Source organism: Schistocerca gregaria, chromosome 7, assembly GCF_023897955.1.
Source record: "Schistocerca gregaria isolate iqSchGreg1 chromosome 7, iqSchGreg1.2, whole genome shotgun sequence".
Classification (NCBI taxonomy): domain Eukaryota; kingdom Metazoa; phylum Arthropoda; class Insecta; order Orthoptera; family Acrididae; genus Schistocerca; species Schistocerca gregaria.
Window position 1 is genome coordinate 273,383,362 of NC_064926.1, and position 13,273 is coordinate 273,396,634.

General features: G+C 39.2%; 1 protein-coding gene across 6 annotated transcripts in view; it reads right to left on the reverse strand.

Annotated features, from left to right (window-relative positions):
• Positions 1–5,976: 5,976 nt before the first annotated feature.
• Positions 5,977–13,273, reverse strand: part of LOC126281451 (uncharacterized) — a 183,618-nt gene continuing 176,321 nt past the window's right edge. For all 6 annotated transcript variants that reach the window (XM_049980426.1, XM_049980425.1, XM_049980431.1 and 3 more), the window contains 2 exons: positions 6,480–6,657; positions 5,977–6,393 (listed from right to left, as the gene is read on the reverse strand). In XM_049980426.1, the coding sequence (XP_049836383.1) occupies positions 6,253–6,393; positions 6,480–6,657 (319 nt within the window). In that variant the 3' untranslated portion in view covers positions 5,977–6,252. The remainder of the gene's footprint in view (positions 6,394–6,479; positions 6,658–13,273) is intronic.

A 13,273-nucleotide genomic window follows, 5' to 3' on the forward strand; every position in this document is an offset into this window, starting at 1 on the left:
GACTGAAAGAAGGGATCGGTTGATAAGGACGCATTCTGAGGCATTAGAGAATTATTGGTTGAGTATTAGAGGGGAGAGAGAGAGAGAGAGAGAGAGAGAGAGAGAAAGGGGGGGAGGATAGTAGAGGAAGACAAGAGAGACATATACAGTAAGTTTCAAAGAGTGTAGGTCGCAGTAGCTGTTCGAAGATGAAGAGGCTTGCATAGGATATAACAGCAAGGAGACCTTGTGATCATAGCCTCATGATTCTACAATATTTTAACTTGTACTATTATCAGGTGACAAATTGTGTTCAACCTTATCAAGTTCCTTACTTTTCAATTACAAAAAAATGCTGATACTTTAGGACTAATTGGTCTGTTTTACGTATTAATACCATTCAGATACACCAAGTACAGCTGAAACTTTTATACCAAGTTGCGGAAGGCACTATCTGCATCTTCAACAACTACATGCAAAAACAGATGCAGCCTTGTGGTGCACATCGTGCTATGAACCACATTGTAACTTTTGCATTTCCATCAAATCTGAAAGCTTTAATCTAACACTCAAAAAAATATTTCCATTGTTATTACACTGCCAGATAACGATATTAACATCACTGTTTATCTAATTTGAACTCTGTGCACCCTGACTGGATTGTTGTTATGCAAAAAAAGTAATCGACTACTGATTCCAAAGCAACTGGTAGCGGCCCATTGTATATTTCACCCATTATTACAAATGCACTGTCCTAAATGGAACACTGCCTGCCTTTGACATCGTTTTGACACTGATTATATCAGCATGTCGAACAGGCATTCTTTGCAGGCACAGGAAGGGAGACATTAGTCACTCACCTTATTTAACTTTCTGAAATAAATATTATAACTATGTTTTACAATCATCAAGATCTAAATGAGCTCTTTTATTATTTCTAAAATTTACTTGAATCTATAGTTAATGTTGTTAATATCATTTGCAATTAAAAATTTGTGATGGAAGCAAGTAGTAGTATTGTTTCTGATACATGTTTAGGTAGTGGTCTTTAAAAGTTGCACTTTAGCAATAACTGAAAATTTGTTTATTAGATTATCAACTTTCATTCACCAAAATTTTTGTCAGCAAATGGAAGCGACCATTCACGGACTTTAGATTCAGTTCTGTTTAATTTAATGATAATGATCATCATCATACTTTGAAATTGCAAAGTTTCAGATTACATCGATATGATTTTTAAGGTCATAATTTTACCAGAAGTTATTATTTGCAATATATGACACAGGGATTAGGACTGTTACTTGAATTTTTCTTAAACTAGTGACATCCACGTGTTCTGCAATGGAAGAAGGAGCCAGTGGCTCTGAAAGCATGCAAACTTATGAAATATAATGTTCAAACCCTAGTAATTGAACTATTATGACTGGTACTACTTATAGTTCTACGTCTCCTAAATAATACAAATGTCTTGCCTTGTGGTAGCTGCATTATCAAAAAAGTAGTGGCAATCAATCTTACACAGCTTCTTCACCTCTCTGACAAAATATTCAAATGTCAACCAACATGACACTTTCCAGAACCATTGTTCCATCGGCAGCCATGGATGACGAAATTTCACATCATAAGTCCGTCCGAAAATAATTGCATCTGCGACTTCACAATTTCAGAGATGACTTAATAGCATGCAAATAAACACCACACCACTTTAAAATGGTTTCAGTGCAAAATTCACCACAGTATTAATTTACACATCTGCAGCCACTTACTACACATCCACACACTTCAAACCCTCACTGCGTTGTTGTTCTCCCTGCTGTGGTGCGCATCAAGCCAGTTGACCTATCAAAATCCTTCAGTCTTGTGGAAACATGTTTAATTGTAAGTAATGTATTATTTAACCCCTGATGTTGCGCACTTACTTACAATTACAAAAACAACTTTTCCACCTTTTTATATTTTCATAACATAACAATATCAGTATTAATCGATTGACAGTTGCATCAAACCTGTCCTCAGACTGAAGATTGATGCTCTGACTTTTAGAATTTTGAGCTCTAGTTTTACCTTGATTGTATTCACTTTGTCTTTCGCCCTTGATGTCGTTACTAGATGTGAAGCAGTGTTATTTGGATTGACTGCCTTATTCCTTTGTGAGAGTATTCTGCTTCCTATTTCCCTTAGAATTTCCATGCTTGCCTGTTCAATGTGTAGAAATTCAAGCTTTCCATTGTTTTCATCCACTTTTGCCATCTTGCTCCAACTAGACTGTAATAGTTCATCTGCTATTGCTTTTTTGCCATTTTTGAATTGATATGACTCCTCACTATTTTGGGACCAACCAGGGAAGTATTACTATCTGTAGCCTATGGTTTACACTTTTTCACAGTTATAATTATGGTGCCTGCAAATCTTTTGTAGTTTCTGCTAGTAAGAGTATCCAACCTAAGCATTTGCCTAGTTCTGTAGGGAGCATGGCCTATTTGGCCTTTTCTGGATTCCACCTTGGGCAAGGAATAGATGTGGTTCGAGGGATCTGTGTTCCTACCTTTATTATTAATGGTTTGGTGTTGGCTGTGTGGGAAGTATTCCGTTAGCCAATATGGAAGGGAGTGAACTACACAATTTTAATATACCAACATCATGTTACTATTGAATAATTATTATTTCCTCTTGCAGCAATTGCATTAATTATAATCAGAAGTCCCTGTTAAAATGTATGCCAAAACAATGAATTTCAACTCTGTCCTCCCATCATCCACCTGTACCACTATAGCAATACTCCACAAGCCACCTGATGGTATATGGTAGAGGGTACTTCTGGTACCACCAACTGATTCCTCCTCCCCCCCCCCCCCCTCCCCTCCTTTTTCTGTTCCACAAACGAAAAGCACAAGGGAAGAATGATTGTCAGTAAGCCTAGGTATTGCCTCTGATTTCTTGAGTTTTCTAGTTGTGGTCATCTTGTGATATGCATGTAGATGGAAGTAGTAATATTGATGTAAATAAAATAGAAAGAAACTTCCACATGGAAAAAATATATTAAAAACAATGATTCCAAGACTTACCAAGCGGGAAAACGCCGGCAGACAGGCACAAGAACAAAACACACAAACACACACACAGAATTACTAGCTTTCGCAACCGATGGTTGCTTCTTCAGGAAGGAGAGGGAAAGACGAAAGGATGTGGGTTTTAAGAGAGAGGGTAAGGAGTCATTCCAATCCCGGGAGCGGAAAGACTTCCCTTAGGGGAAAAAAAAGGACAGGTGTACACTCGCACACACACACACACACACACACACACACACACATCCATCCGCACATACTGTCCTTTTTTTCCCCCTAAGGGAAGTCTTTCCACTTCCGGGATTGGAATGACTCCTTACCCTCTCCCTTAAGACCCACATCCTTTCGTCTTTCCCTCTCCTTCCTGAAGAAGCAACCATCGGTTGCGAAAGCTAGTAATTCTGTGTGTGTGTTTGTGTGTTTTGTTCTTGTGCCTGTCTGCCGGCGTTTTCCCGCTTGGTAAGTCTTGGAATCTTTGTTTTGAAGTAGTAATATTGTTTGACTCTTCCCGGAAAGTTCAGGGAGTCTCAAAAGGTATGGTACAACTTTAAAGTTTTATAACATCCAAACTAATTAAAATGTTCACACCCTGTATGACTTATGTGACACACTATTTCACAAACATTTTATGCCATTCAATGAACTTCAATGTGTGTGCCTTCAGTGGCACACACATCTAGTCTGTATTCAACTGTGGCAATGATTTTTTAAATCATTTGATGTGGTTCACAGGTGAGTGTTAGGCTGTCTTGTCATATTTGTGGTAATGCAAACAGCTCCAACGTATCAAAGTAGAATTAACTACTTTTTTAAAAAAAAAAAAAAAGAAAAAAATGGCCCTACAATGTGATCAACCATCAAACAGCACCCCATGTTCACTTTCAGGCTGCTACATACCAGTTCCATCACAGTATACAGATAGGTTGTGCCCAAATGCGAACATTCCATTGGCTTACCTTACCCCACACTTGGAATGTTGCTTTGTCAGAAAATGCTAGGTTGTTTAGAAAATTGCCATCCTCCTCCTCTAAACAGTGGAGAATATCCACAATGAATTGCATATGTTGTGGCTTGTTTGGTGCACAGTTGCAATCTGTATTGATACACCTTCAAACATTTCTCAAAGACCTGTTGCGTGGTCGCCCTTAGGGTTCACAGCTCCTGCAACACCCTCTGAACAGACCTCTGCAGTGAACATTCAAAGCCACCTATATCAATTCTGTGTCAACTTCACTTGTTCCAGGTCATCCTGTATGATCCTTCTCATCAATGTTTACTGTCTGCACAAAATTCCTGTACCACCGGCATATCGACAGCCACGATAGTAGGTGCCAACTTGGTCTGAGTAAACCACTCCGCACATTGAGCCTCTTCTTGAACCGTTGTTGTCCTTCACTCATGAGAACCTGGAACACACACCAACAAAACTTTGTTTGTCTGTCACATGAGTGTAACTGTTCTATCAAACTTCCTTGCAGTAATCTGGAAATTACCTTTACATCTGTCAGTTTTGTTCCTTTAAGAATGAGATGTTCAGTTCTACCTGCAAGAAAGTCTTGAATCCAGTCACTGTACTGATGATTGGTAAGCTCATATTTTTTTCACTAACTGGAAGTGCTTGATGGTGTCAAATGCCTTCCTGAGGCCAAGAAACACAGCATCGACCTAAGCGTCTTTATCTTCATTGGTGTGGATCTCGTGAAGGAACAGAATGAGCCGAGTTTCGCAAGATCTCTGTTTGTAGAATCCATGTTCCTTTTTATAGATGAGATTTTTGTTCTCCAAAAACATAATCCTTGATCATAAAACATGTTCCATAATTCTACACCAGATTAACATCAATGATTTAGGCCTATAATTATGTGCATCTGTCCTATGACCCTTCTTCAAAATTGGAATGACCTATGCTTTTTTTCAGTTATTACATACCCCTCCTTTCTCCAGTGAACCAGATGGAGAGCAAGTTCTTTTACATAATGTCTCTAGAATCTTACAGCTATCTCATCTGCTCCCGATGCCTTTCGACTAAGTGATTGTAGTTGCTTTTTTATTCCATGATCAGATGTCTCAATATCTGCCATTTTGACAATCACATGATGACTGAAGAGAGGGCCTGTATTATGACATTCCATGGTGAATCAGTTTTGGAAGAACAAATTCAGGATTTCCACCTTTCTCTATTACCTTCCATTTCGATGTCTGTATGGTCACCGAGTGAATGACTAGGGGATTTTGAACTGCTTATTGGTTGTACCTCAGACGAAAACCTCATAAGTTTTTAGTCACACTAGTTGACAAATTTTACTTTGAAAGTCATTGAACACTTGTCTTCTTACTCTCTTTATACTCAGTTTTGTTTTGTTCAGCTTTTGTTTGTCAGCTAGGTTTTGACTTCTCCTGAATTTGTGAGGCTCTCTTCATTTACGGGGCAATTTTTTGACATGGATATTAAACCATGGTGGGTCTTTCCCAGCCCTTAAAACCTTGCTTAGAACATATTTGTCTATGGCATACCAAATGATGCTTTTCAATTTTTTCTATATCTTCATCATCAGCACTGAATATTGACTACTTAGATACTCTGCAGTTTGAATCCTGTCACACCTGCTAAGCAAAAATATCTTCCTGCCTGTCTTAACATTCCTTCCTAATACCTGTAATCATAGCTGCTATCACTGCCTTGCGATCACTGATAACTACCTCTATATTAACTGATTTGATGAATTCATATCTGACCATATTTAATAAATAAAACATTTGATTTACAATGTTTAAAGGCTAGGTTCATTTCTATTTGTGAGGAAATCCAAGCACAACAAAACATTGCCGTCTGCAGATACACAGTGTGCTCACAACTGGCAAATCATGGCATTTAGTATGTGAAAGCAGGTTGATAAACAGTCAGAATGACACTTACTCTTTTTAAACAAAATAAAGGTAACAAAACAGTTGACATTTATTCACATTACAAATATGAATAAGTGATATAAATTAAAGAAACATTTAAACTATTATTGAAAAATGTTTATCATATCACAAAATTATTAAAAATGAAAGTTTTTAAAACTTTGTCAGTAAGTATTAGCCTCACATCAAGTGATGATAAAAGCTAAACTGTAGTCTTTTCTTTTTTTCACTCAAATAGTCACATCATTCAGTGTTCTTGTAATACTGTGCACTTCGTTGATTTATAGTGTTTCCATGTCTTTTATATTTGAACCTTTTGTCTCTCTGGGTTCTGCACAAGATTTAGTTTATCGAGAAATGCATATATTTCAGCCATGTATTCTTGTGGATGTGCTCTGAAGTGTCCAACATGAGGTGATTCATCCCAGCATTTTGTATAAACCTACAAAAAGAGTCAATAAAGTAAGTACTGATCAACACATTAACAATCACACTAAAACCATTTGTACAGACTGCTCATCAACTTACCCTCATGCCAACAGATTCCCATGTGTCGCGTACTCTGAGATTTGACTCAGCACACCCAATTGGATCTGTCTTAGAAAATAGCAAGAGAGCTGGAGCACGAACAATGCTGGTATGGAACATCTGACTTGATCGAATGTAATGAATAGTAGCGGCTTGATGGAATGTCTTCAAGTGGTACCTGCAAAAAATTATCACCACACACTGAAAACATACAACGTAACCCAAAAAATTCTTAACTGTATTTCTACTTCAGTTAAGTGTCTCACTTCCACTGTGTACAATGTAGATGATTTTACTCCTATTAATGGATGGGATATGAGTTTCTTCTTAAAGCAGACTTTCAATTACAGATCAATAATTGATGTTTTTTTAGTTGAATTTTACTATATTTACTCCGCCACAGAAAGCAAATACAGCAAGCTCCAGATTATCAGGATTTGTACTATCTAAATATAGTTCAGTTATGTCTGTAAAAATAAAAAAATGAAGCCAGAAGTATTCTGTTATAATTAGGAGTAGTATTTTCTTATAGAATACACTAATATTCACGTGACTCATGTTTTAATACAAAAATATGATGTGGGCTCCGATCCCCCAGTCGGACTCCCCTGAGATGTTTTGTATTGTAACTACCCATTGTACTGATTAAAAAGAAATTATAACCCTTTCAGAACAATTGTGCACAATTGTGTCGGTGGAGTTTATTTGCATTGTAGCATTATATTATGGCATTATGTCATTGAGTTCTAATGAAACAATTGTGCACGAATCACTGCTTCGCATACAGCTCTGAGCATATCAATATCTTGTTACAGATGCGATATATACTGTGCTTTAAATTTTGCCAATTTTCAATATGGTTGGTCATAAGTCTCTGCATAAAAAAAGTCCTAACTGTGCATTATTTGTTGCACTTGATGTTTGAATAAAAAAGTTTCAAAATCAGAAAAGTCTACAGAAACAATTACAGATTAGTCCACCAAACAATCTTAAATAGTTTCATAGCTATGATGACTGTAACTTTAATATGCACAGTTGTGCTTGTTGGGACTATGTCACTGGAGTATGCTCGTTTTAGGTAATGTCTGAGGTTACGATTTGGAGCAGATTATGGAATGGATAAGGCATATTACTATTAACTGCACAATTTTTGTTACATTCCTTAGTTTTACGGCATATTGATGAGAAAACTCAAGTGTTGTTATAGTCAGAGGCACAAATGATGGCAGTCAAGTTTAGATTATTTCTGCATATCTACTTCACGCATTCTCTGACAGCCAATGAACGTTCAGCAATGTTCTGAGCATTCTGATGTGAATGTTCTATGCAGTACGAGCTTTAAATATGGCCATAATGAGTTATTTAGTGAAATTTTATTCCACTTTTCGTGCATTGTTATGACTGTTGCTGGTGGTGAGCGACAAATTCTACACAAGCAAGCGAGAGACATAATTTTCAGGACACACACTTTCATCAAGTGCAAAGCACAAGTATGTGCATACTGCAACCATTGCTTGGAGCAAGCCAACAATGAACGCCCTGTTCTTGTCTCAACCTGTGTGAAGCACCATTATTCATGGATCAGACTACAGATGAATCCAAATTGGAAGACTTCAGTAGGTTACCTACAGATGACTGGAGAAGCACGAATTTCTTTGTATTTTGGTGAAGAAGATGTAAAGGTACCTCCACACTGAAAACCAACTCCAACAAACTTTGTTAAAAACTGTTTTCAATCAGAGTTTGACTTAGCTTTCAATTGTTGTCAACAGTTGTTTGAAGTCATGAGTCTGAACAACCAGTTGAGGGAAGTTTGTAGTTTATGATCAGTGAGCAAGAACATGGCAGAGTTGTGCAACTTGCGAATGCGCATTTGCTGTGTCTGCTGTGTTTCTTTCTTCACCTGCTCTGTTTCTTTCATCATCTGATGTGTTTCTTTCGACAATGGCAACTCACGAGTCAACAGATCCAACAATTCAGTTTTTGTTAGAAATTGAAATGAGAAAACCACTGTAGGATCCTTCTGATTCTTCATATAAAGACAGATATAAAAGGATACAATTGGTGTACCGTTAGTGGAATGTGAAAGGAAATGGACAAATATGAAAAACCAGTACAACCGTGAGCATTGTTAAATGGTCAAAACTAAAAGTGGGCCTGGAACAACTGAGATCTACGTTCCAAAATGGATATTTTATGAAAATATGAAGTATTGGAAAGGCGTGAACAAGACAGGGAGAAAAATATTTACAATCTTAAGTAAAATGTCATTCACTAGCGTAACTGAAGCTGTAAGACTTTTAGTCGGAAATTTTGCAGTTACAGCTGTATTTTTGCTGGAAATTTATTTATTTCTCTTGTCATACCATTTTGTCAAAATCTGCTACAAAGTAGTTTGTAAATTAATGACTTACGTTGTTAATAACTACAGGTATAAGGGTTTTGATCGGAAGTTTTTAATTAGATTTGTCTTTTCACTCGGTATTTATTTACTCTTGCCATTTCACTTTACCAACATCCGATACAAACTAGGTTGCAAATTCATCCTTTATCTTTATATTCTTTGCGGTTCTTCCTGCGTTGCCTCCCTTTCTCTGAAGACATTTATTTTGCGGATATATCCTCCAACTGCCATCCGAAACCCTGCCTGTTTCTGGATCTTCCACATCAAAACTGCCATGTGGTGAGTAAACTGTGGCACTTTCTTTATTTCTTCTAAGAAAATTGTGCAAGGACGCAGTTGCAGAAGTCACTAATGTTGATTTTTCAGGACTTAAGCGCATATTATTTCTAATACATCAAAAAACTGCTAACAGTATTCCAAAAAAATTGTCCACAATTCTTCTAGCAACAAAATATTTGGTAATTATACATTCTTTCCTCATTGCCTTTCTCTTGCCATCATGCGAATGGTTTCATCATGTACTCTGAAAGAGCAAAAGCATCATCTCCACCTTAACAAATGGCAAATCTTTACAGTCAGAATCCATTTCCATTGCTTCTCTGTAACAAAAAATAAAAATGCTGAACATGTGTTTGCAAGAGTTTAAAACTGTTGTCAACATTTTACAATAGTTATACGTTTTTGTTTGTTGGAGTTGGTTTTCGGTGTGAAGATACCTTAAGTGAATCTGGCAAAGAGTCACCAAACAAAATATATCAACCAGAAAATGCACCAGGTTGTGATAGGATGCTAACTCCATTCATTGCTGCAGGCAATATTAACTGCTTTCATGAATCTCACTGTAAGAAAGGATTTAAGTATGTGAGGTTGTCTGATGCATATTTGTGGACAAGAAAAAAATTCTTATCCATTAATATCATTCTATGAATATTTTTGTTATGAAAACACACTGATTTCTAAATTGAGAAACACATCCACTGCTGCCCAGTAGATTATTTGTAACTGTTTATACAAATATTTTAAGCAAAGGCCAAAATCTTCTTACTAAAATCTTGTTGTATACCATGAGATGCATTTCAAAACTAATACTTTTTAAATGCAGCTCATGGCATGTATCACAATGTCCTTTATCTTCTTACTAGTAAAGACTATGGAGTGGCCAGTATTGACAGCTGTTGCAAGTATGTTCCTTATGTGCTTTTCAAGAATCCTGGATACTAAACTGACCAACACAGGTCATGCCACAGTACAAGCCCACAGTTCATAAGCGTTAAGAGTAATTTGGTGGCGGTATCTGATTGGAATTGTAAGATTCACTGTACAAAATGTTCTTAGGAATAAAGGAGCTGCCTCACCCAAAAGGCAGAAGTGCTGTGTCATTGATAGGCACACAAATAAAAGGTATGGAGCTTTGCTAACTTTCTGAATGCACTTTCTTTTTCTAGTTGTAGGGAAAATGCACACCTGTCTCCCTACACTCTCAGTCAAATGCCAGCTCTTTACTGGCCTACGGTGAGTATACTGGGATGAGGTGAGAAGTGTCTAACACCCCCTGGGAGAGTGGGGAGCCGTACGTGGGCTAGCTAGGGGTGCAGGCAGAGGGGGCAGGTGGAAGACAGCTGGGCACATGATTTCATAGACTAGGGCATGAGATAACAGCACACAAGAAGCTGATGGGGGGGACAAATTTGGTGGGGGTATTTGGGCAGTGGACAGAGTGTGCACGCATGCACACACACACTCTATTAGGTGAGGGCTTTGGGGGGCGGCGGTTAGAGAGTTACCTTAAGTGTAGGCTAGGAAGATTATGGGAGTGAAGGATGTGCTGCAAGGATAGCTCCCATCTGCTCACCTCAGAAAAGCTGTTGGAGGTGGAGAAGATCCAGATGGCAGGGGCTAAGAAGCTGTCATTGAAATCTCACATGTTGCGCTCTGCTGCATGTTGTGACACTGTGTGGTCCTCCTTGTTTTTCGCAAGTTTGGTGGTGACCATTCATTCAAGTTAACAGCTGGTTGGTAGTCAAACCAATGTAAAATGCTGTGCAATGGTTGTAGCAGAGCTGGTATATAACATGGCTGCTTTCACAGGTGGCCCAGCCTCTGATGGGGTAGAATAAGCCTGTGACAGGAATGGAGTGGGTGGGTGGATTAGGCAAGTCTTGCATCATTGCATCATGATAGATAATCAAAGTCCTGATAAAGGACAAGTTTCACTCATTACATAATGACAGCATCATTGTGGTTGGTTCTTGTGAGGGATGTAAGGATCAGGTGTGTGTGAGGATATGGCATGGGAAATCTGATTGTGAATTAGGTCTGGAGACTATTCCCTGTGTGCAAAGACCTCCGTGAGGTGAGTTCTCATTACAGCAGGTGCACCTACCATGAGTGGCCAGGCTGTATGGAAGGGATTTTTTGGTGTGGAACAGGGTGGCAGCTGTCAAAGTGTAGGTACTGTTAGTCACTGGTGGGTTTGATGTGGACTGAGTTGTGGATGGAGCCATCAGAGGAGGTGATCAACATCTAGGAAGCTGGCAGATGGGGAAGGAGGACCAGGTGAAGTGGATGGGAGAGAAGGTGTTGAGATTGTGGAGGAATGAAGGTAAGGTGTCATAGTTTTGTTTCCAGATTATAATGATGACATCAAGAAACCTGAAGCAGACCAGAATTTGGGGTTTAGGGAAGCTAGGAATGTTTCCGTTATGTGGCCCATGAAGAGGTTGGCACAGGAGGGTGTCATGCGAGTGCCCATGGTTGTACCATGAATTTAGTTGTATACTTTCCCTTCAAAGGTAAAGTAGTTATGGGTTAGGATGAAGGTGTACAAGGAATGAGTGGTGGGTCTGCAGGCCATTGGCAGAGATAGTGTGCAATCACACCACGGCCAAGGGCATGAGGGATACTGATATATAGGGAGGGTGCATTAACAGTGACAAGTAGGGATCCGGAAGATGAGCATGTGGGGATGGTGGAGAGCCGATGCAGGGAGTGGTTGATATCTTTCATGTAGGAGGTTACGGTTTGGCCAACTGATTGGATATGTTAATCAACAAGGGCCAAGATTTTTGGGTGGGGGCACTGTAACCAGCCACAATGGGGCATCCTGGATTGTTGGGTTTGTGGATTTTGGGGAGCATGTAGAAGGTGGTTGTGCAGGCTATTGTTGGGGTGAGTAGGAAGATGGATTCAGGGGAGATGTTCTGGGAAAGGCTTAAGGATTTCAACAGGGACTGGAGATTATGTTGCACTTCTGGGGTGGGGTCATTCGGGCAGATCTTTTAGGTGGAGGTGTCGAACAACTAACAGAGGCCCTCCGCCAGGTAGTCACTCCGGTTCATCATAACAGTGGTAGAAGCTTCATCTGCTAGGATGATGATATGGTCAGGATCCATTTTTAGGCTGTATAGTGCAGTCTTTCCTTCTGTTGAAAAGTTGTTTTTCTTAGGGAGAGGACTGGGGAATGATGGTGAGGCCTGGTCGGAAATTAGGGGTTGGGTTGGGTTGTTTGGGGGGAGAAGACCAGACAGTGAGGTCATCTGTCTTATCTGATTGAGGAAGGAGGGGGAAAGGAAGTCGGCCGTGCCCTTTCAAAGGAACCATCCTGGCATTTGCCTGGAGCAATTTAGGGAAATCACAGAAAACCTAAATCAGGATGGCCGTACGCGGGATTGAACTGTTGTCCTCCAAAATGCGAGTCCAGTGTGTTAGTCACTGCGCCACCTCGCTCATTGGAAATTAGGAATTCCTGGAAGATGACCACCAGGGCATGGTTAGGTGGGAGTGTCCCAGTTGGATGGTGGTACGATTTAGGACAGACGGGTTACAATGTTGGAATTGGATTGGTTTTGGCTGGAGGGGCTGGTGGCAAAGAAGTGTTTCAACTGTAGGAAATGTGAGGAGGAGAGTAGGTCTTTCACAAGTCCAACTTGGTGAAACCTGAGAGTAGGCCTGAAACTTCCACCACAGCACTACTCTTTCATATTAAATCTGTTGAAAATCTGCTCCACATGTGTGTCTGGTCAACCCACTTTGCAATTCCTAGTAATTTGAATACCTTACCCAACTTGCAGCTAAACCAAGATTTTTCAGCTCAATTTTTTTCTTAAAAGTTTTTGACAACTTCTTTTTCTTGTGAACTGTTACTGAAAATCAACGTATGATCCACATAAACAGCAACTATTAAAATGTCTGAGATTTTTGGAACAGACACAAGGGTCAGTCAGCTGTTGATCTCTTGAAGTTTAGATTCAAAAGTGCACTGTCTAATGTCAGTTCCAGTGGTGACCACCTTTTTTTAATCCATGTACCGCCTTTATTAGTCTCTTAAGACCAGAATCTTTTACTGTCTTTGTAATAGGGTCTACTACTGGAACTGTCACATAAATCTCTT